The following is a 20,332-nucleotide window of genomic DNA, read 5'->3' as shown; positions in this document are numbered from 1 at the left end:
CTGACGGCTCGAAAAGCTGGCGTAGTGAAGCTTTTCGCTTCAAAAAAGTTGCCTTCAGGTGACGCGCACGTTCACCACGCAACCCCGGATGATGTGTATAAGGTGAAGCTGCAACGATGTGCTGCAGCTAAGAAGCGGCGGCGTGCGGAAGAAACGCATGAAGACCGGGAACAACGTTTAGCTAAACGGCGTGCATATTGTAGTTGTCATGGAGAGCGCGAAAGAGACGCAACAACGACAGAACGAAGCGAGCAAGAGACAACGCGCTCAAGAGACGCCAGAAGAACGCGCCGCAAGACTGGAGAAGCGTCGTAACGCAGATGCGGCTAGAAGTGACACCTCCCTTAGTGCCTCTTCAACTGTGAAAGAGACCGCTTTGAATTCTCGAGAGCGTCGGAATGAGACGCTGCGTAGACAACGTGCCGAGGAAACGAAGCTTTCGCAATTCGACTTGGATTAACCAGAGCTAAACCACAGACAATTTTTTGAAAGAAGTCGAGGAAACACATGGTTCGAATGGGACCGCTTCCCCCATTCCATGAGTTATGCATAGAGAGAGGACGACGAACTGAAAGGCAGGAAGGAAGGTTAACCCATTAATATGCCCCTGCCTCAATAATGGCACAACAACGCTCAACAATGACACAACAGCCGAACGCAGTATACCCACTGAGCCGCAGGGCGGGATCTAACGGCGAAGAAAATCTTCGCTGAGATAGGGCCAGGAATCCAACGCCGATACCGGAAAACTATCATGTTTTCGTCCATGGCTACGACATCGAAACACGCGAGCAGACACGTCTGCAATTTATTGTCCCCTAGTCGCAGCGGATGATGCAAGTGCAGCAGCAGGGGGGCGAACGCCGTCTCAAGTGACAACAGAGAAAGACTCCCTTTTAACTGCGACCATTAGGGGATCAACGAGCACTGTACTAAAGTGTACTAGAACTTAAGTAGCGTCTGGGGCGCGTCGCATCGACTCCATGCGCTAGTTGTACAGAAGATTTCGCATGTACGGGTGTTTCGGTCCTGCGTTTCAAAAAAAATGTTCACGGTCGACCCTCCAAGCCGATGGCTCCACAGATCGACGACAAATTACGCGAGCAGAAAAAAAAAGATGCAACGTTACGGTATCATCATCGAATTATTGAAGGGTACGTTACGAGTCCCTCGCATCAGGCTTCTTGTTTCCACTCTATTTTACAAAATTACAAACTTCATTGCAAAAGCGCAATGGACGCGCGACCGCGCGTCGCGTTCAACGCACATTGCGATACCGGCACATTTCAAGCTTCTGGAATAGAAGCGTGCTGGTTGATAAAATTACGGGTTTTATTAATCAAGAATAAGCGATATATGACCAGTAAGTGTCTTTACTTTTGAAGTTGATTAGTTTGGCGGACACCTGTTGCCGGTGCCCCAAGAAATTAATGCGCGTTGAGGCTCGGTAGCGCACAAGTTCTTTAGAAAAGTACCACTTACCTCTTTCCACTCGCAGTGCTCCTTCAAGGGATCTTCGTCCTCCATCGCGCTGCACAAACAAAACCCCTTTACAACACGTTGTTTCTCGCGGTCACACCGCAGTACCAACCTTGAATCCTAAACCGCCGTTCCACTTCAGCGAAGATTCCCTCCGCGTTTGGCCGCGAAAGCAACAGCCAAAATCCAGCTCGCGTGGATATCTTCGTAGTAGCAGCTCTATGCGTTCCACGACGTTACAGCAGTTACAGTGTAACGACGTTCCGAAGTCGAAATGGCGGACTTTATACTTAGGTCATTAGGTGGCGCCCTCTCATAACAGAATACTTTTTATTTTAGTTAGCTGCATGTTTAAAACATGATCTTACTTTATAGTTGGCAATTTCACATAATTGTTTTTTTTGCGCATATACTATGTAATGTTTTTTTTTTGTACGGAACTACCAATAAACAATGGCTCATGTCCACTACCTCGTGTTTCCGGATCGCCGCTTGAATGTGCACAGCTTTCGGTTGTGTTAGTGGTGTGGAGAGCTTGGTAAAGTCGCGTGGACGGCGCAGGTATGCGGTTGGAGAAAGACGCCCTGATCGCCGAAAGTCACGATGGACTCCGGAGGAACACCTTGGAGCTGTTCCTCAGCTGCAGGACAGGCGACCTTGCCCGGGTGAAGTACGCGAAAAATCGAGCACCCAAGTCGACCCTTTGTCGTGTGTCGAATCCGGCACGGCATGATGACAGCTGTCAGCCTCCCGTCATTCACTTCTCCCTTATTTTTCTGAAGGTACCTCGTCGAAGAACAGGAAAGCGAGCTCAACGTGAGGGACAGATGGGACGGCACACCTCTGTGAGCGGCTCGATATCGCGACCTGACAAATTACTCAGGTTGCTGGTCGAAATCGAGCAGTCATTTCCTTCTCACAATTTTTCATTTCTTTTTTAGATACTACGCCTGTCTCTGCGGCCACAAGGACGTCGTCGAATATTTACTCTCCCAAGGTGGGCATTGTCGCGGGTTTCGCGCGCACACAATTCATAGCATGCATGCACGTTTTTCGTATTAATACTTTCATTCACATGGGCAACTGGCGTGGTTATCGTTTCTTTAACATTGATATGCCTATTGTGCACCGTAAGGAGCTGGATCTACTGATGTCACATAAAATGATATTCACCAGTGTCCCCATTCATTTCCCCTCTCCAAGTTTCACTTTATACCGGCTGATCGTGTGTATGTGTGTTCAGGTAGCATATTGAGGTTCGGTTAAGTTCCACCGAATGCACTGCCGATCAACATCACTGAAAAAAAAAAACGCACATATTTGTTCCACATACCTCATATTGCAATGGGGCTAACAGTGCACTTAAAAGGAATGAGTTGCTTTTAATCGGTATGCTTTTAAATGCTGTACATGAGCTCATGCGTGTTTTTGCTAGCTTATCTCTAAACCTATTGCTATACATAGTGTGCTAATTTTATGCGTGCAGATTTGTTCCAGCAGCTTTCCTTTCGTGAGAGCACGCATGCTAGTTTACCTTTCCTTTTTACCGCACTCATTCGCAGGCGCAAGCTGTGTGGCCAACACCTTCGATGGCGAGCGCTGTCTGTATGCATCGCTGAGCCTGGAGATTCGAGATCTCCTGCGAGACCGAAAAGTGATCACGTCGAACACGATGCGCCGGGACACCTATGATGAATTCTTGCGCAGGTACGAACTTCTTTAAATTTTGCCACGATGTTGGACAGTTCCCGTTGTGGTATATGCAAACGATTAGGGCTGACTAGCCTAACAGCCCCGTGACCTCAATGACCAGTTCTGCATATATGGGCATTAACCCGTTAACCTTTTCTATTTCACTATATGCCTTATGTCTGCTCGTGACCGGCCCCTGTTTTACTCGCTTTCCATTCTGAGCATGCTAACGAGCAAGCTGGCTGGACAAGGCACTGTATGCTGGTCCTTACAATGAGTTTCATGTCAGCTAGTTATCGAGGTGCACTGCAGGAGAGTCCCCATCAGTATGATTTCAATGACGTTGCGATGAGGACAGAAAATTCAATATTGTGGCTATTGCTGTCACTGCCATATCAGTGAATGTCACACATTATGTACTAGCTTACTGGTATGCCTAATGTACTGGGTCTTCTGTTGGTTTCGGAAAGAGGTATACCACACACTTTTCCTACCTACACCACGAGCTTGCTCTTACTCAATTTTAGAACGCAGCTCCTAGGCACCCGTTCCTACATTCCGTGTCGGCGTTGGTGTTGTCGGCGTAACCGGTTGTCCATGGATGGATGGATACGGCTGTTGTTTGATTTCTAACCTTGCTTGAACATCTGGTCCAACATCCAAGTAGCAGAGCGAAGCGCCACCTGGAAGGTGACTGCCACGGGAAGATGCCGGAGAGTGGTTAAAAGCATAACATGCCACCTGTCAGCGATGGCAGGTGTCGCGCGAACAGCTGCGCTCAAATTTCGCATTACCGGCTATCATCAGTTTTTTGTGCAGTCTGTCAGTTTTTTGTGCAGTTTTTTCTGCTCTCAGTTACGTATACCAAAGTGCATGACTTTGCAGAACATCAACTTGCAGGAGTTCAGATGAAACCTAAGATCTGTTTTCTTACTTATTTTGATATACTTTCACATCCACATACTGACTTACATGGTACATTGTACAGTCACTGATGGTGCCCTGCTTCTGCTGCTGTGGTCTCTTTGGTGTGACAAACACAGTACATCTGAATGAATGTTCCAGCTGCCAACATTAGCTTTAAACGTACCGCTGGAATGCTTTTGTGGGTCAGTTGAAAGTTGTAACAGCAATGCAAGCATCATTTAAAAGACTCTGAACACAAATCCGTCAAGGTCTTGTTCTACTGACAGCCAATAGTTTCAGTTCTCATGGCTCTGTTGGTGTTTGTTTGAAAGCAAAAGATGCTCTCATTGCTGCAAAATTTGGAGCTAAAGCCACAACATTTTTGTTTCACTGCTGCAATTAAAGCTTGGCAGTGGTGGCATTAAGGTTGATGGTCTTGCATTGCTTAGTATTTGATTTCGTGCTAAAGCTGCATGAGTAATAGTTCTAGTAAAAAAAAAAAATCTCATTTATGTGCAAGTAGCTATTTGACTTTTTTTACCCCTTCTGCCCCGCTTCTGCTACAGAGGTGACGTTTGCTCGCTTCATACTAACTTGCGCCGGACTTCGGGAGGCATGCAAGCAATACCTCGGTATTCAGGGTTACCACCACAGCCGGCCACCAGACACTCGGATCTGGACTAATGGACCCCAATACCGGGCCTTGTTGGCATTTATAGCCGACACCGCCTTGCACAAGTACATATAACTCTCCTATGCACATATAACTCTCCTATGCCGAAGGGCATATTTGCGCAATAATAATAAAAAAAAAGTGGTGACCGATTAACCTAGGCCAACTTTAATTGTCCTCTCTAACCCTCTTTATTTGTTACTGGTGGCACAGTGTGCAGCATGGTTCGAGTGAGCAACTGTAAGGTGGAGAAAGGTGGCAGGGTTTGAGTGGAAATCTGCTGGAGGACATTTTTTTTTCTTCTAGATTCCCTGTCACCATACCTGACAGCTGCATATGGTACTGAAATACTAGACGTCAACAGGCTCTGCGGCCACTGCCAATTTTCTGTTTACAGCCTTGCAAGTTCACGAAGTTAGCATGCATTGAAAGTGAAACTGCCAAAACAGTTCTTTGAAAATGAAAACACCAAGTATTGTGGGTGCACTGCGTTGTCTTGGGAAGGCATGGTGACGAGAGAGAGTAGACCAACTGACGTGTAGAGTTGGTCTCAAAAAGGGTAGCATGGCCCTTTGTTCTCCTGGAAGTTCTTTACAATAAAAAAAATCCAGTCTACAATGAAAATTTCATGCTTGCAGGTGCTTGGAGGACAGTCAGCACTGTGATGTATCATTCAGTGTACAAGGGGAAATAATTCCTGCTCACCGCTGTGTGTTGGCGGCACGCTGTGACTTTTTCCGCCGTTCACTGCTTGACAAGTGGGCAGGACGGCAGCTGATTCCAGTTACTCACCATGCAGTAAGTGTGCCGTAATGCTGCCTGCAACAACTTGCCATTCTTTCGTAACGTCGTTTATACTAAGTATTTGTCCTCTGCAGCTATGTGGTTAGTATGTGCCAATTTTTGGGGCCCCAGTCACTGCGGCACACCCCTGGTTTCAATCACAGGTCACCATTTCGTCTACATTTGCCACAAACTACTTCCCGTGCATGTTAAAGGGGCCATGCAACAATATTTAATATGGAAGAGCAGTCGGTATTTTATCATTCATCATCGCAACAGAAAAATTTTTAAGCTACTGTTGTATCGTAGTAATGATAATTAGCAATGAAACAGTACACGTAGCATACGGTCGAGCCGATCTGTATTCTCCTACTTCGTCGTCTTCTCTCCCCCCATGCGCGCGAGTGCGTGCAGCGCACTTGCCACACTTCATCTTTATCACATTTCCGCCGCACTTAAAAAAAACAAAATGTCTAGCGGATGTCATAGTCTTTGAACCATGCGGGCCGCTTCTTTTTGCGAGTACTTCGGCGAGGCGGCGCAGGAGGTGAAGCCGCAGTTGCCGCTGCGGATTTACTACACAAGGGTTGAGGAGCGGCTGCCGATTCCGGAGCAGGCGGAACGGCTGGCATCATATGGATTGAAGGCGCGTCCGAAGAAGGACCCTGGACCACGGTTCCGGACTGTGGACTGGGCGGCGGCATTCGGTTGCCGTCGATAGGCGGCGAAATATCAGCGAAAAAGGCCGCTGGAGCTGAGGAGGACAGTTGCTGCTGAACTACTTCTGGGCGAACCGCAGAAAACTTGGACGAGTGCCACACTCGCCCATCATCCAGCAGATAAGATGCAGGTCCACGCTGCTCCACAACCTTCCGAGGCTCCGAAAACCGAGCTGACAGTTTGCCTCGCACATTTGGTTTGCGGACACGCACGTACTGGCCAATCTGAAAGTCACGACACTGGGCGCCACTCCGCTGGTCCGCATAAAGCTTGTATTGCGCTTGTTTCTCGTCAAGCCTCTGCCGCAAAAGCTTAAGCGCTTTTGTCGGATCCATTGAGAAGGACTGATCCGGCAGTCCTACGACGTTAAGTCTTGTGCGGGGCAACCGGCCATGAAGTAGGACAGCTGGTGCAATTCCTGTCGTGGCATGGGGCGTACAGCGGTAGACACCGAGGTAGTCCACAATCGCTGTACGTAGGTCGCGTCGCTCGCACAGAGCTAGCTGAATGTAGGACTTAAGCACTCGATTGAATCGTTCAACGAGTCCATTAGCTTGGGGATGGTACACTGAAGAGTAGCAATGGCGTATCCCCCGTTCGCGGAGGAAAGTTTGCATGGCCATCGATGAAAATTGAGGTCCGTGGTCAGAGACAATCTCTTGAGGGTAACCCTCACGAGCGAAGAGGCCAAGCAGGAATTCTTGAACGGTTTGAGTTGTGATGGCATCAGCGAAGACAACTTCTGGCCACTTACTGTAATAATCCATGAGAGTAATCGCGAAGCGGCAGCCACTGGGAGCTTGGTCGAAAGGCCCCACGATATCAATGGCAACCTTATCCCAAGGTTTCTCTGGGAAGGCGACAGGTTGCAGAGGAGCTGCCACCGGACGAGCCGATTTGTCACAGGACTGGCACACGACGCATGTCCGTACCATTTCTTCGACGTGCTCGTCCATTCGCGGCCACCAGTAGAGCTCTCGCAGTCGACTTTTCGTGCGGCTGATCCCGGGGTGTGACTCGTGCGCGATGTCCATGAGGCGTCGTCGCAAACTTTCGGGAACGACGAGCCTGTCACCTCGGTACAAGACGCCTTGCACGACGGACAGCTCCGAGCGCAGGAGATAGTATGGCCTAAGGTTCTCCGATAGGGATTTCTTGTCCGGCCATGTCGCCGATGTAAACTGAATGGCTTGAGCAACTGCCGCGTCGCTGATGGTTGCCTCTTGAAGCTCTTGTAGAGTCACGGCTGGCGATAGCAGGCAGACGAAGTCGTCGTCACTGGCGTCGAACTCACTGGGCTCACTGCACGATGTGGTCGGTAAGGGAAGGCGAGACAGAGCATCCACAACAGAGTTGTCATTGCCTTTGCGGTACTCTACAGTGTAGTTGTAGCACAACAGGCGAGCCGACCAACGTGAAATTCGCAACGGCCGATGGCCTGTTCCTTTCGTCGACAGCAAAATGACAAGTGCACTGTGGTCGGTGCGTAGAACAAAAGGCCGGCCCCACAAATACACGTGCCACCGTTCGCACGCCCAAACGCAAGCTAGGGCCTCACGTTCACCAACAGAGTACTTTCTTTCTTGGGGTGTCAAGGTACGGGAGGCAAACGCAACAGTTTGCAGGGAATGGCCGTTGTCTTGCTGAAGCACTGCCCCAAGGCCATATCCGGAAGCGTCAGTCGTTAAGACCACGGGAAGGGCAGGATCAAAAAAATGCAACACGTCACATGACGTCAACATGGACTTCAGTAGTTTGAAGCTTGAATCCGCAGCAGCAGTCCAAGTGAAGGCGGAGTCGCTGCCTCGAATTAGGGCGCGCATAGGCTCAACGACGTCGGAGTAATGCGGGATAAACTTGGAGTAGAAACCCGCAAGTCCAAGGAGGGAGCGAAGCTCGCTGATGTTAGATGGAGTCGGAGCCTTCGTAATCGCCTCGATGGCAGAAGAAAGCGGAAACAGTCCTTCACCGCTGACAACATGCCCCAAGAAAGTGAGCTTCGGGACATCGAAGACACATTTGTGGTTGAGCTTGAGTCCAGCTTGGGACAGGCGCTCGAGAACAGCACGAAGGTTGGTCAGGTGCTCCTGTCGGGAGGTGCCATGGACTATGATGTCGTCGATGTAGAAGAGGACACCTTTGCACCCTTTTAAAATTAAGTGCATCATCTTCTGAAAAGCCGAAGGCGCCGAAGCAAGGCCGAAACACACTCGTTTGAAGCGGAAGAGGCCATCATGGGTAATGAATGTGGTCAATTCCCGACTCTCAGGGCTAAGTGGTACTTGATGGTAAGCCGAGGCAAGGTCCAACTTCGAAAAACGCTGTGACCCGGCCAAGCTATGTAGAAGTTCTTCCGTTTGAGGCAAAGGAAAACTGTCGACCACAATAGTCTTGTTCGGCTCACGCAAATCGACGCACATTCGGATGGAGCCATCTTTTTTCCGAGCCACGACTATGGGTGAAATCCCGTTCAATGAAAACCCGTTCAATGATGTCTTGAGCTTCAAGCTTCTGGAGTTCCTCGGACACCTGCTGACGAATGGCAAACGGCAGCCGTCGGAGCTTGCAAGCAACAGGAGAAACGGAATCCTGCACTCTGACTTTGTGCACGTAGCCACGAGCAACTCCGAGTTCCTTGGAGAAGAGATGTTCGAAGTGTGGACGTAGCTCAGGAGGTAACAGAGGCGTATCCGGTGTCATGGAAAGACATTCCAACGATGCACCTTTGATCTTCATTTGTAGAGCGGCAATGGAATCCAGGCCCAGCAGCGTTGTGCCTCCCGAGACAACGTACAACAGGATGCAGGCGGTACGGTCGTGGAACTTTGCTGTGGCAACAAAACACCCTTGGACTATAATCCGAGACTTAGAATAGTCCAATAGTTGAACTGCAGTTGATTTAAGCGGGAAACATTTAGCGAAGAATCGGTGGTATAGATCTTCAGAAATAATTGACACAGATGAGCCGGTGTCAATCAGGAAGCGGATGAACTTGCCTTCAATCAGGACTGATGCGAAAATTCCGTTTTTTTGACTTTCAACATTGAGAATAGATGCACTGCTGGAGCCATCCGGCATCGACGATGTGTCAGCAGTATCTGCAACTTGCTGAACTTGAACAGGACGGTCGGACAACTAGTAGAGAGAGTCGAAATGGCCCACCTTGCCGCACCGACGACACTTGCGGTTGCGGGCTCGGCATGCAGGGTTGTTCGCTAGGTGAGTTGTAGAACCGCAGCGGTAGCACATGCGCTCTGGTATTGCAGCAGCAGGTTGTGATGGTTGACTTTGGCACTTGCAGCAATGGGCCTGAGGTGGTGTTTGTCTCGATCCACGCTCGCATCTCACACGATGTACTGGAGCGTCCTCCTCAGCCAATTCCCTGGCTTCCCGAGAAGCTTGCTCACACTGTCGAGCAAGGAGCATGGCGCGCGACAGAGTCAAGGAGGAGCCTTCCATGAGTAGGCGCTCACGCAGATGGCAACTCGAGGTCTTCTCCACCAGCTGGTCCCTGATCATATCGTCCGCCATGGTCCCAAACCCGCAGTCGGCGACAAGACTGCGAAGGACAGCGACGTATTCATCGGTTGTCTCTCCTGGAGCCTGAACTCGACGGCGAAAGCGATGACGTGCGGCGATTACATTCACGGACGATTTGTAATGCTCCGACAGGATGGATATCGCCGCATCAAATTCGTCAAGGCGGGGCGTCTCGTCACCGGAGTGCGAAGCCGCAGCTGTAGGCGCTGGAGGGGACGACGGCGGCGCCAATGTATAAAAAATGCGCTGACCTTCCAGTCCGAGGCAATTCAGCAGGATGGCCTTCCGCCTGTCCGCGCCCAGAGTAGAGGCACCAGAGGCCAGCATGTAATTCCGGAACGCCAGCTCCCATTGCTCCCATGGAAGGGCAGGACGACCAGGAGTCGGCAGGAAGGGTGGTGGTGGCTGAAGCCCAGAAAAGCTCATGACGGATGGTGAGCAGGCCACGTGAAGGTCCCGAATCAAAACAGCATCCTCGTCGCCAAAATATGTTGTATCGTTGTAATGATAATTAGCAATGAAACAGTACACGTAGCATACGGTCGAGCCGATCTGTATTCTCCTACTTCGTCGTCTTCTCTCCCCCCATGCGCGCGAGTGCGTGCAGCGCACTTGCCACACTTCATCTTTATCACAGCTACCTTCGTTAAAACCAAAGATACCTGCGATTAAAAATGACGCTCCTCCTCTCCCGCTTCAACCCGTACGTGCCGAGGCTCCACACACACGAAAATGAATAAATAAACAAAACAGGTCGGGAGTGTGTCTCGTTCTGCCCACGCCACTTGGGCACACCCAATGAGAAGGCTCGCTCAGATTCCCTGCTCTGTGTCGGCGGGAGAACTGTGGCTAAGAACACATGGTGGGATGTCGCCCTAATCGGCTGCGAGCTGAGACTTTAAAAAAATTAATTGTAAATTGTAGGTATATGCAGAGCTTTTAAATTTGACTCGAATACTCACAAAAAAAAATGCTACAGATTTGTTGCGCTAGAATATGATCATCAAGATCATTTCAGGGTCCTTTTAGCACTACGTTATATTGCTGACAATTTATTTACCTGAACAGTAGCACTGAAACATGTTCTTTGCATTTTGTGAGGAGAAAACATTTTGAAGCCCGATGATAATCATTCTTTCGGTTTGATGTATTGCTTAATCTAAAGTACTTTGGGCATGTTGGCTGAATTCTGTGATGTGTGCACTTCTCAAGCATGTGTTGCTTGTAATCTTTTTATTGAATGTTCTTTTTGTTTGTTCTGTTAGTGTGCAGGAAAGCAGCTTTTCCTCATAGTACAGAATCGGGAAGTTTATGCTTTAAAATGAACCATTTGTTCTGATAGTGTCATGCACTAGTAACATCTGGTGGCAAGGAATGCAAGCCATGCTTTTTATTTTTGTTGCCCTAAACATAGGTCACAGAGCAGGGCGAAGAGTTCTAAACTCTTGCTGAAGATGGATTACAGGCTTTTATCAGTGTGCTTCACTGTGGAAAACGATAGAAAAATGAGTAGCTCAGTGTGCTTTAAATTGTGTGTGTTTGCTAAAAATGTAATAAAAAATGCTATAAAAGATGCAGCTCATGGGTAGACACAGTTACCTTCCTAGCTACTAGATGCCACTGGCATGCAACTGGTACCTAGGGCACTCTTTTGTTCTCTTCAGGTTGATGGTGCTGTGTTCAGGATCATCACTCAGTATCTGTACACAGGTGGGTATATTAAGTGATAGTTTTCAATAAGCATGAAGCAGTTATCCGCAAGCTGTTAGAATGCTTCCTTTTAAAATGATTTTGTTGAATACTTGCAAGTTTGCCCACTAATTAGTAAATTGTAGTCTATGAGGGACTGTGCTGGCTTAGTGTGCGACTCTTTCTTGTTTGTTTTTATTATTATAATTTACTTTTGTTGATATTTTATCTAGTCTGAAAAGGAAAATTTTGCCTTCTTGCCTTTCCTCTTGTTATGAAGTCAGGGTAAATGCCTAAATTAACTGCTATGCAGTTTTTCTCAGCATGCAAGGAGTAGCGGTCGCATTTCACTAAGGCAAGGCGCTATGCTATTTTCTGCACGGGAGCCAGGCTCACAAAAGGATTTTCTTGTGTGTATGCATTTGAAACATCATTATCTCAGTCATTATTAGGGCAGTAGAGCCAGGCCAGTAGTTGTGAGCTGATGGGGAATGTGGGCAAGTCCGTGGTTATAGCAAGAAGCCATTGCTGTTGGGACCACTGCAGCTTTCTGCACACGGCTACTGCTTGAACAATGCAGCTGGATGCAGAATAGAAATTAATGAGCTGATGCGCTTCTCTTGAACATCAGCATTGTACAATACTTGAGTGCACTGTCAAGCCACTAAGGGGAGCAAAGCAGTTTCATACAACATAGCTTCGTAAGCTGTCACTGTGGCTGCGGTAGCGTGTTCAGAGAGAAGTGTTTGTTGCTCCAAGCTATGATCACCTCCCTTCCATGTCATCCTCCCGAGTGAAATGGTCTGGTTGCAATACAGAAAGACTAGTGCACCTATGAAAGTGCTCAAAAGCAGCTTTTGTTGCGCAATCATGTACAAGCGCAAAAAACAAGGACAAAGAAGGACTGGACAACTGGTCGTTGTTTTTTGCGCTTGTACATGATTGCAATGCACCAACTCGCCCAAAGGTCTGTGCTTTTGGTGCACAAATTAAGTTTAACATGGCCTGGTGGGCTTAATGTTCAGTGGGAGGCAGCTTCAGAAATGTGGCTACTTCAATGGAGTTCCCTTCTTATCGAAAACCATCATGTAATGCGAGAGCAGAGGTGTTGCCAAAGGGTGTGCACTTGAGCGCACAGCCCCTGCTATTCAGTTGCTTGTCACTATAGCACATTTCTTGCTGACAGATTCAAAGCTGTTTCCAGAGCTCGTATCTAAGTAAGCACTGATACGTTGTTGCATTACTTGCAGGCCGACTTGAGATGCAAGCCAAGCATTTTGAGAGTTTTCTCGAGCTTGCATCACGATGCCAGCTCATTTCTCTCATTGCGGATGTCAAGGAAGCTTTAGCAGAAGTGCTGAATCAGGGTGAGTGAGTGCGCATGCGCTCAAGCACGGCTGTGATTTGGAATGTTTGGACATGTCGTTGCCTCTGAAGCCAGATAGGTTAGCTGAACACATAAATGACAGCAAAATGGGCGCATGGATGCTTCACACTATGAGATTGTCGATGCTGCTCGACGCATACTCTGTCGCATTAATCGCTTTGATCGTCTATTAATTTTTCATTGATCTTCACATTTAATAGTTGTGCTGTATTTTAGCTACCACTGAGGGAACCATACATCCATGGGGCAGCCTTTTGTGAAGGCCTGCAGGATGAAGTAGGACTTAACTATGGCTGATGACTCCAGCTGTGACTTTCACATGTCTTGTGCCCCCGACAAGCACGTTGGCACCTTCCTTCAGTGTGTTCAGCGAGTATAGCTTGTGCTAACCACTACTTTGTTTAGAAATGACCATTTGAGGACTCTGTTGTGCCTTTCATGTGTGAAGTACAATGGTATTTTCACATGGAGTTGCTCTGTGTCATCACAAGCATTCCTCTAGATTGTGCTGGGACTGTACAGCATGCATGCCTTCCTGTGCATGACATTATTTGGCTTTGGGGGTGCGCTTCAGAACACAGACCTAATCTAACCTATGTGAACACCTTTGACTGTGCATTGATTGTGTGCATGCAAGTGTGCATGCAAGCATGCATGTGTATGGCACTTCTTTCATTGCTGTCATCTAGAGTGGCATGTCAGGTGCATAGACAAGGTAAAGCCTTCACCATGGTAAAGAGTGCCTCTCAGTGTCTCTCTTTTCTGTAAAAATTGGGCTTTATAAGTCAGCATGGTCCTGATAGGGCCCATCAGCTGACGCTTCATGGTGAAGCCTTGTTGTTTCATTTAGGTGAACTACTGGTGTCCCTCAGATTTTTTTTTGTATAAAAGAGAGTTTGATTGAAACTAAAGTTGAACATATAAAAGAGGGCTTGACATTTGCAGAAATCTTAGGCTCAGTGACCTGGCCCAGTTATACGATAGCATTATTTTTCAGTAAAGATGCAGACTGAAGTCTGCAATAAAGACAGAGTCGTACGGTATGGGCCAAGTACTCACAGTGGTGGTGCATTGAGTGCATTTCACCAATCACACTGTTGTGGTGCAAAAGCATTGAGGTTTTTAGATTATGTTTCTTGATAACTGTACGATAACAGGTGAGGATTTAAGCTTTCCTAACCTCACCTAGATTGCTGGGAGTAGTAGGGATATCGAAAATTTTATGGTTTGATTGGTACATACAGCATTGAACAGTATGTTCATGAAGCATTGCTCGGAACATCATAGATTTCACATTACTGTGTGATGGCTTGTGCATTGGCGCGATGTACGTATAAGTCCATGAACTAGTGACTGCGGAATCACAGCACTGTGCTCACCCTTTCACAGTTAGCACCATGCAGTCATGGCACAAGGAAGACGTGTTTCTGCATTAGGGCTTGGTGTTGGAGCTTAGAGTTGCTCACTTTCCTTGCGCAACAACTCTCAGTGTACTTACCCAAGCAGCAGAGGTAATCGGCCCAATATTGGAACCATATTGGCCAAGTCCGGCCCTACAAAGTAGCAGAGTGAAACCATCCATTTCCAATATTGGACTGATTACCTGTGCTGTTTGGGTAGTAAGTAAGTTCTTTTTTCCATGCAGGAAGCCAGAGAAGTGGTGTCAGCGCAGAGAGTGAGACCATCCTTCTTGAGCCCACACATTACCGGGAGCAGCTTCAGAGGGACTTCTCCACATTGCCCGTTGAGCTTGCATCAGGGGTAAGCTGCTGGGCTGATTTGTTATTTTTCTGTTTCTTTTTTTATTAATTTTTGTAAGGTCACTTGTGCTCTCTACTTGTTCATTCATCCATGTGCCCATTCACTCACTTGGCTTTTATGGTGCATATACAGGCTATGCAAAACTGGGTAGTGAAAAAGCAGCAGTGAAACACAACCACTGGAAACAGCTAGCTCAGTGGGGCGTGATAAGTCTGAGCTGGCTTGAGCTGATGACAGTTTCTCTTTGCCAATGGTTTGCTGGTTTTTTTTTAATTATGAGGCCTTTTGGTGAAATTTTCACAAATCTTACTTGTTGATTTGAATATGTTCTAGTATACGTTCATGAGTAATGAGTGCAGCAGGAAGTGATTTTTGTGTGTGTTGTGTTGTGGTTTATGGCACATAGGCAACTGAGGCCATCATGCGCCAAGAACAAGCTGTAGGAAAAGTCTTTTGTTGAATATTATAGAAGTGCAAGAATCACCCTTGCTCTAGCGGCCCTCAAACATTAATATTACCCAGTGAATATAGGTGATTTTTGCTTTGAATTTTTATTTTCTCTGTTATTAATTAATGGTCAATACATTACTGTTGCTGCACTTTACCAAGGGTGGTGGAGGCCTTTGTTGGGCCTTCTAAGTACCATTAGTCCAGGCCTTCCCTTGCAGGTTAAGGAGCGAAATAAAGTGAAAGTCAAAAAGACAGAGTAAAAATTATTGCAGGGTTTAGTTGTATCCCTGCAGGAATTTTAATACTGTTACTTCATTCAGTTCCCTCGGGTACATATACAAGTATTATTGCTGTTGCTAATGGCGAAGGCCTTTAAAAGTTCACACACGTCTTGTCCTCGCTCTTTGCTCAGTAGCATTAGCAAGTCTTTGGCACCACTGCATTACAAAGAAAAGTAATTGTGACATCAAACCAGCCGTAGAAAGAAATTTGACAAGGCCAAATGCGAGAGATAAAATGACTTGGACTTCTCAAAATTTTTTAGGTCTTATCATGTATGTGTAATAAGTTCCAGGCTTTCATCATCAATTGTTACTTCACCATTTTTATCTTTTTTTTTGGTCGGTGTCATTATGGGTTTGTTGTGCATTTTCAGCAGGTAATTTTTTTCTGCCAATGAGCTTAGAAGCAAACCTGTCATTGTATTTATGTCAAAATGTTATTCAGGTAAGATGGTGAAAATATATGCAATGTAGTTAAACCAGGAGCTGTGGTAAGGCTTTTCAGACCATTGACAACAAGATGTATAGCATTTGCTCATTTTTTGCATGATGACAGTGTAGTTAGTTTTGTGTTAATGAAAACCTTTATTTTTATTCTAAGTTTAATAATTTGTCAATGGTGACCATTGCCTGACTGAGGGACCTGTTAAAAAAATGTGGCTGTTAGTTGCACAGCAGATTCAGTCAAAAATTATCCTACTTTTATATATTTAAATTAACCTGTTTGTAGTAATCTGCTTGTGCCAGTCTGAATTACTTGTTGCGTAGAGGTACGAGCAATGATGTTTACATGCCTCAGGTCACTGCTGGCGGTGCTGCATTCCCTGCTGAGGAACATAACCATGCAGACATCTGCATTAACGTGGATGGTACACACTTTCTTTGCCACAAGGTAAGACATACCTGCTGCATACCTTTGAAGTACATCTCCGCGTCATGATAGAAACGCACCTTAAGCTTGGGGGCACTGGTTGTAGAGCCACTGGCTAGGTAATGCCCCGCTTATGGTACTTTGAGTCATTGAGTCAGATATAGGGTTGTTCTGTAATCTGTTTGGTTTTTGTGGGAGCAGTGAGCATGGAGAGCTGAGAAGGAAGAGAGTTAAGTATTTAGTTTGGAGATATCAGTGTATGCGCTTGCTAGATGTGTCTCTTAATTTCTGCAAGCAGTTAGTTAAAATTCCCTAATTAGTTGAAGCAGTTAAGTTATGTTGTCCTGTGCATCATGCAAACACAATCATATCCCCTTTGGGCGCTGCGTCCACATATGTGGACGCGACCTAACGCAAGGCTAATTTCCTTCTTTGAATAACGCGCTCTTACGATTTTTACCCTCCCTGTCAAGTTTGTGGTGCCATCTCTTGTAGCTACAGCGAAATATGTTTGTAAAAAAAGAAAATATGTGTCTCACATCATTTGTCGGAAGGACGAGTAAATACCTTGTACTTTTTGCATTCTATCATAACAAATGATCGCGAATGATGCAATTTAGGGCTCAGAATGTGTCGATAGGTTAATGTAGAAACGGCACACCAATTTTCATCCTCATAGACGATGAAAAAATGCTGCGGTAGATGTTCGAAGTGGCGTGTCCACAAATGTGGACATGGCGCCTTAATGCAGAAAATATCAGTGGCGTTTTCTCCCCACAACGCGCTGTTTTTTTGTGCACGTATGGCACGAAATAGGCTTACTGTTTACGGCCATTGAAAACCATGCTTTTACAAAGAGAACGTTGTATGACTCCAGCGCAGAAGCGTTTTTCATGAAAATAGCCTATGGAGAAGCGCCTCCAAAGTGCTGCCGACCGAGCAATGAACATCCGCAGGTCGTCGCAAATAACCGCCAGTTAACTGAGCCACTGCCAACAAACACAGCGCGCTATGACCAATGCTTATAGTCACGGAGGTCTAGGAGGGTCTTAGGCCCCTTGCTAGTATTCAAAAAGGGGTCCGAGGCCACCTGTGCTTGATAGTAGAACACATGAATCTGAAGGAAGCAACAATTTTCAGTGACGGCCAGAACATTTTTTCAGTATCGCTTTGAAATTTTCACTGCAGTCTTTAGCAAGAATCGTTTCATTTTGTATGAAACTTGACACGGCGAAAAATACAAAGTGGCAGCACTACACAAGAAGGGATGAAAAAGGAGAACCCGTGCCCTCACACCATGATTAGTTCAGAGCTGGCCGCTCAGCTCCAAGGCTACAAAACAACAATCAGCACATTGGTAGAGCGAGGGGACAGTTTGTTTCAGGTCTCTGACATAAATTGAGCAAACAATGACCTTTAAAAATGATTTTTCATTTTTGCAAAAACCATGTGGAAAACAGGCCGCAAGATGCTATCTCTTTCTCCCTTTCCACCTGTGCTCGGATCACTCGAGACCCCTTTGATGCATGTGGACTTGAAGCATTACTTATGATGGAAGCAACCATTGGCCCCACCTTCTGAACACGTTAATTACACAGCGGTGCCGACATGAAGGCTGCACATCTAAAGCCACGTTCGGTGCATGAAGTGCCGAATTTTCCTCTGCCTGTCGTCACAGAATGGCTGTTTTTATCTGTTCTATAATTCACGACCAACAGAATAATACCCTGAAGCGCATATTCTCACATCTAAACATTTATTCGTGTCTAACGACCAGTTAAAGAAGGCAAGTAAATGTAGCAGTTTTTACGATCATGTATCAGGTTTAAGGCAGCGTGTCCACAAATGTGGACACGTATAAAATATGCTTAAATATGAATTTTTGCATTTTTTGCACATCACTTCTGCTTAGTATACTGATCATTATTTATGCAAAAGAAGAATTTTCCTTTCAGCAGATTAAATTGGTTCCTGAAGGGGATATGATTGGCTTAATATTGAGAGTAACTGTATCTTATAGCAAGCGCACTCCTGTAGCATGGCTTCTAGCACAGTAGTGATATTGATGTGAGATAGAAAACGTTGCGGACACAGAATTGAAAACATGACATAAGATGGTTGAATACTTGAGGTACATCCAACGTAGTGCTAAAGGGTGCTGGGCTCCCCCCGCTTGCGGCCCTTCAGTAAGGCAGGCCTAGTGCACTGAATGTGCAGCTCCATTCTTCGACATTTGTGTCAGGAATGCGATGCGTAAAACAAGGGCATGCCATACCTTCACTTGTCACACTTTTTGCAGGGAGTCTCAGAGCATCTTGCTGTGTCTTGCCTCACTGTCTGAAAAATTGTAATTCAATTTCTTTGTACTGATTCGGGACGTGCAACAAATTTTTTTAATGGTCAGTCAATTCTGAAAGCATTTGGAAATTCCGAGATTCACTATCATACCTTGCAATCAGCTGGACAGGTGATGGCATGTTTTTACATCCTGTGTGCCAATCTTGCTGGTAGATGCTGAGAAATAAATGCAAACATAGCTCATTGAGCCTGCTCTGCTAACTGGCAACAAGCTCAGCAAAGCTAGACTTTTTGCACTTAGCCAAGTGCCGCCGCTATAACGTTACAAACCTGGAAAGCCTGGCATTTCTCTGAGCCTAACTCTCACAACTACGAGAAATATAGATTGCTTTTGGGGTTTCTGCCGGAAAAAGTTCAGTTTTTCTGCACCAAAAATGGCACACCTGCTACTGTATCGCACAAAGACAGAAGTGCCGTCCCATTAGAGTACAACCCTGGTGTAATTTCAGGTGTTTTTGTGCAACCGGAGTGAGTACTTCCGTGCCCTCATTGAGGACCACTTCACAGAGGCCAGTCGGCTAGGCAGTGACCAGCAGCAGCTGCCAGTCATCGAATTGCAGCAAGTCACGCCTAACATCTTTGGCTGCGTGCTGCGACATGTTTACAGTAACTCAGATGACAGGGTAAGCGCTTTGTGTGCAGCCGGGATATTTTATATTTTGGGTTTGAATTGGCTTCAGTCCACAATTGACTTGTCTTTTCGGTGAGCTTTTTTTTATTATTATTGGATTCCCTCACAATTTGTGGCACCCCCTCAGCTCAGCCCCACAAGCCCAAATATTTTGAAGGTGCGACAAAGAAAAGATAATTTCACAATAAGCATTGTCATTAGCCAGTGTTTGGTTTACACATTTTTGAGACCACTACAGTTGTGGTGTGCCTTCATCTATGCGAGCTGCTCTTTTTTTGGAGAGGGCGTGCAAAAATTGTGAAATCTGGCTTTTTGGAAACTCATCTTTTAGATTTTTCTCAAAGTTTGTGGCAATATTTTGATTGGGACCTTGGCTACTAAATCAATAAAGTAAAGTTGGCTGACTTGTTTTATTAATTACATAATTAAGCACAGATAAACCCCGATGGTTAGCATTAGCTGCATCTCTTGACACACTGTCAAAGACATTAGCACAAAGCCTTGTGTTTGCGTATATCCCTGGAAACAATTGGGACACCTTGCTTATGGAGAAGGAACATTGCATGAATTCGGGGACAAAGGTATTTGCTTTGCAAGCACTGCAAAAAACAAAAATGATCAAATTTTTGCACTGCCTCAAACTCATTGGCACTCTGTACTGTTTACACATACTAGTTAAGGTTCTGCATAGTATTAGTTTTGAGCTGTGTACCTTGGGATCAATGATATTCACTTCTCACCGTGCCTGTGCTTCTGAATTTTGTCCCTGGGTGTGTGTACAGTTGTGTCCAGGTTGCACCTGCATGTTGTCTTGTGGAAATGGTGCAGACCTCGTCAAGACAGTTACTAATGGTTTTCCCAAATCTTTCACCAAGTGCATGTTATTGTAATTTTATCTTGGCAGGTGAATGCAACCAATGTCTGGGACGTCCTGTGTGCTGCTGATGTGTACCTGCTGCCAGACTTGAAGCGGCAGTGCGGGGCGCAGATAGCACGCTTGCTTGATGTTGAGAGCATCTGCGGAACATTGCGGGCATCGCGGCTGTTCCGCCTGCCACGGTTGGAGAACCAGTGCATAGAGTTCATGGCAAAGCACTTGGCCGAGGTGAAT

The 20,332-nt window shown here is 46.4% G+C and overlaps 2 protein-coding genes across 6 annotated transcripts in view; one reads left to right on the top strand and one right to left on the bottom strand.

The window, feature by feature from the left end:
* Window positions 1–1,714, bottom strand: part of LOC144111880 (uncharacterized) — a 116,609-nt gene extending 114,895 nt beyond the window's left edge. The window contains exons 1-2 of the mRNA XM_077644908.1: window positions 1,592–1,714; window positions 1,483–1,531 (exon numbers count right to left, since the gene is read on the bottom strand). Coding sequence (XP_077501034.1) covers window positions 1,483–1,527 — 45 coding nt within the window. The 5' untranslated portion in view covers window positions 1,528–1,531; window positions 1,592–1,714. The remainder of the gene's footprint in view (window positions 1–1,482; window positions 1,532–1,591) is intronic.
* Window positions 1,715–1,927: 213 nt separating this feature from the next.
* Window positions 1,928–20,332, top strand: part of LOC144111900 (ankyrin repeat and BTB/POZ domain-containing protein 1-like) — a 34,730-nt gene continuing 16,325 nt past the window's right edge. For 2 of the 5 annotated variants that reach the window (XM_077644933.1, XM_077644932.1), the window contains exons 1-11: window positions 1,928–2,149; window positions 2,262–2,324; window positions 2,421–2,476; window positions 3,042–3,186; window positions 5,389–5,548; window positions 11,458–11,503; window positions 12,733–12,849; window positions 14,515–14,630; window positions 16,161–16,253; window positions 19,040–19,213; window positions 20,126–20,326. In XM_077644933.1, the coding sequence (XP_077501059.1) occupies window positions 2,043–2,149; window positions 2,262–2,324; window positions 2,421–2,476; window positions 3,042–3,186; window positions 5,389–5,548; window positions 11,458–11,503; window positions 12,733–12,849; window positions 14,515–14,630; window positions 16,161–16,253; window positions 19,040–19,213; window positions 20,126–20,326 (1,278 nt within the window). In that variant the 5' untranslated portion in view covers window positions 1,928–2,042. The remainder of the gene's footprint in view (window positions 2,150–2,261; window positions 2,325–2,420; window positions 2,477–3,041; window positions 3,187–5,388; window positions 5,549–11,457; window positions 11,504–12,732; window positions 12,850–14,514; window positions 14,631–16,160; window positions 16,254–19,039; window positions 19,214–20,125; window positions 20,327–20,332) is intronic. The other 3 variants (XM_077644936.1, XM_077644935.1, XM_077644934.1) reach the window with 2 other exon arrangements.

This window comes from Amblyomma americanum, unplaced genomic scaffold (genome assembly GCF_052857255.1).
Source record: "Amblyomma americanum isolate KBUSLIRL-KWMA unplaced genomic scaffold, ASM5285725v1 scaffold_12, whole genome shotgun sequence".
Taxonomy (NCBI): domain Eukaryota; kingdom Metazoa; phylum Arthropoda; class Arachnida; order Ixodida; family Ixodidae; genus Amblyomma; species Amblyomma americanum.
This window is presented reverse-complemented; position numbering and strand designations above follow the sequence as displayed.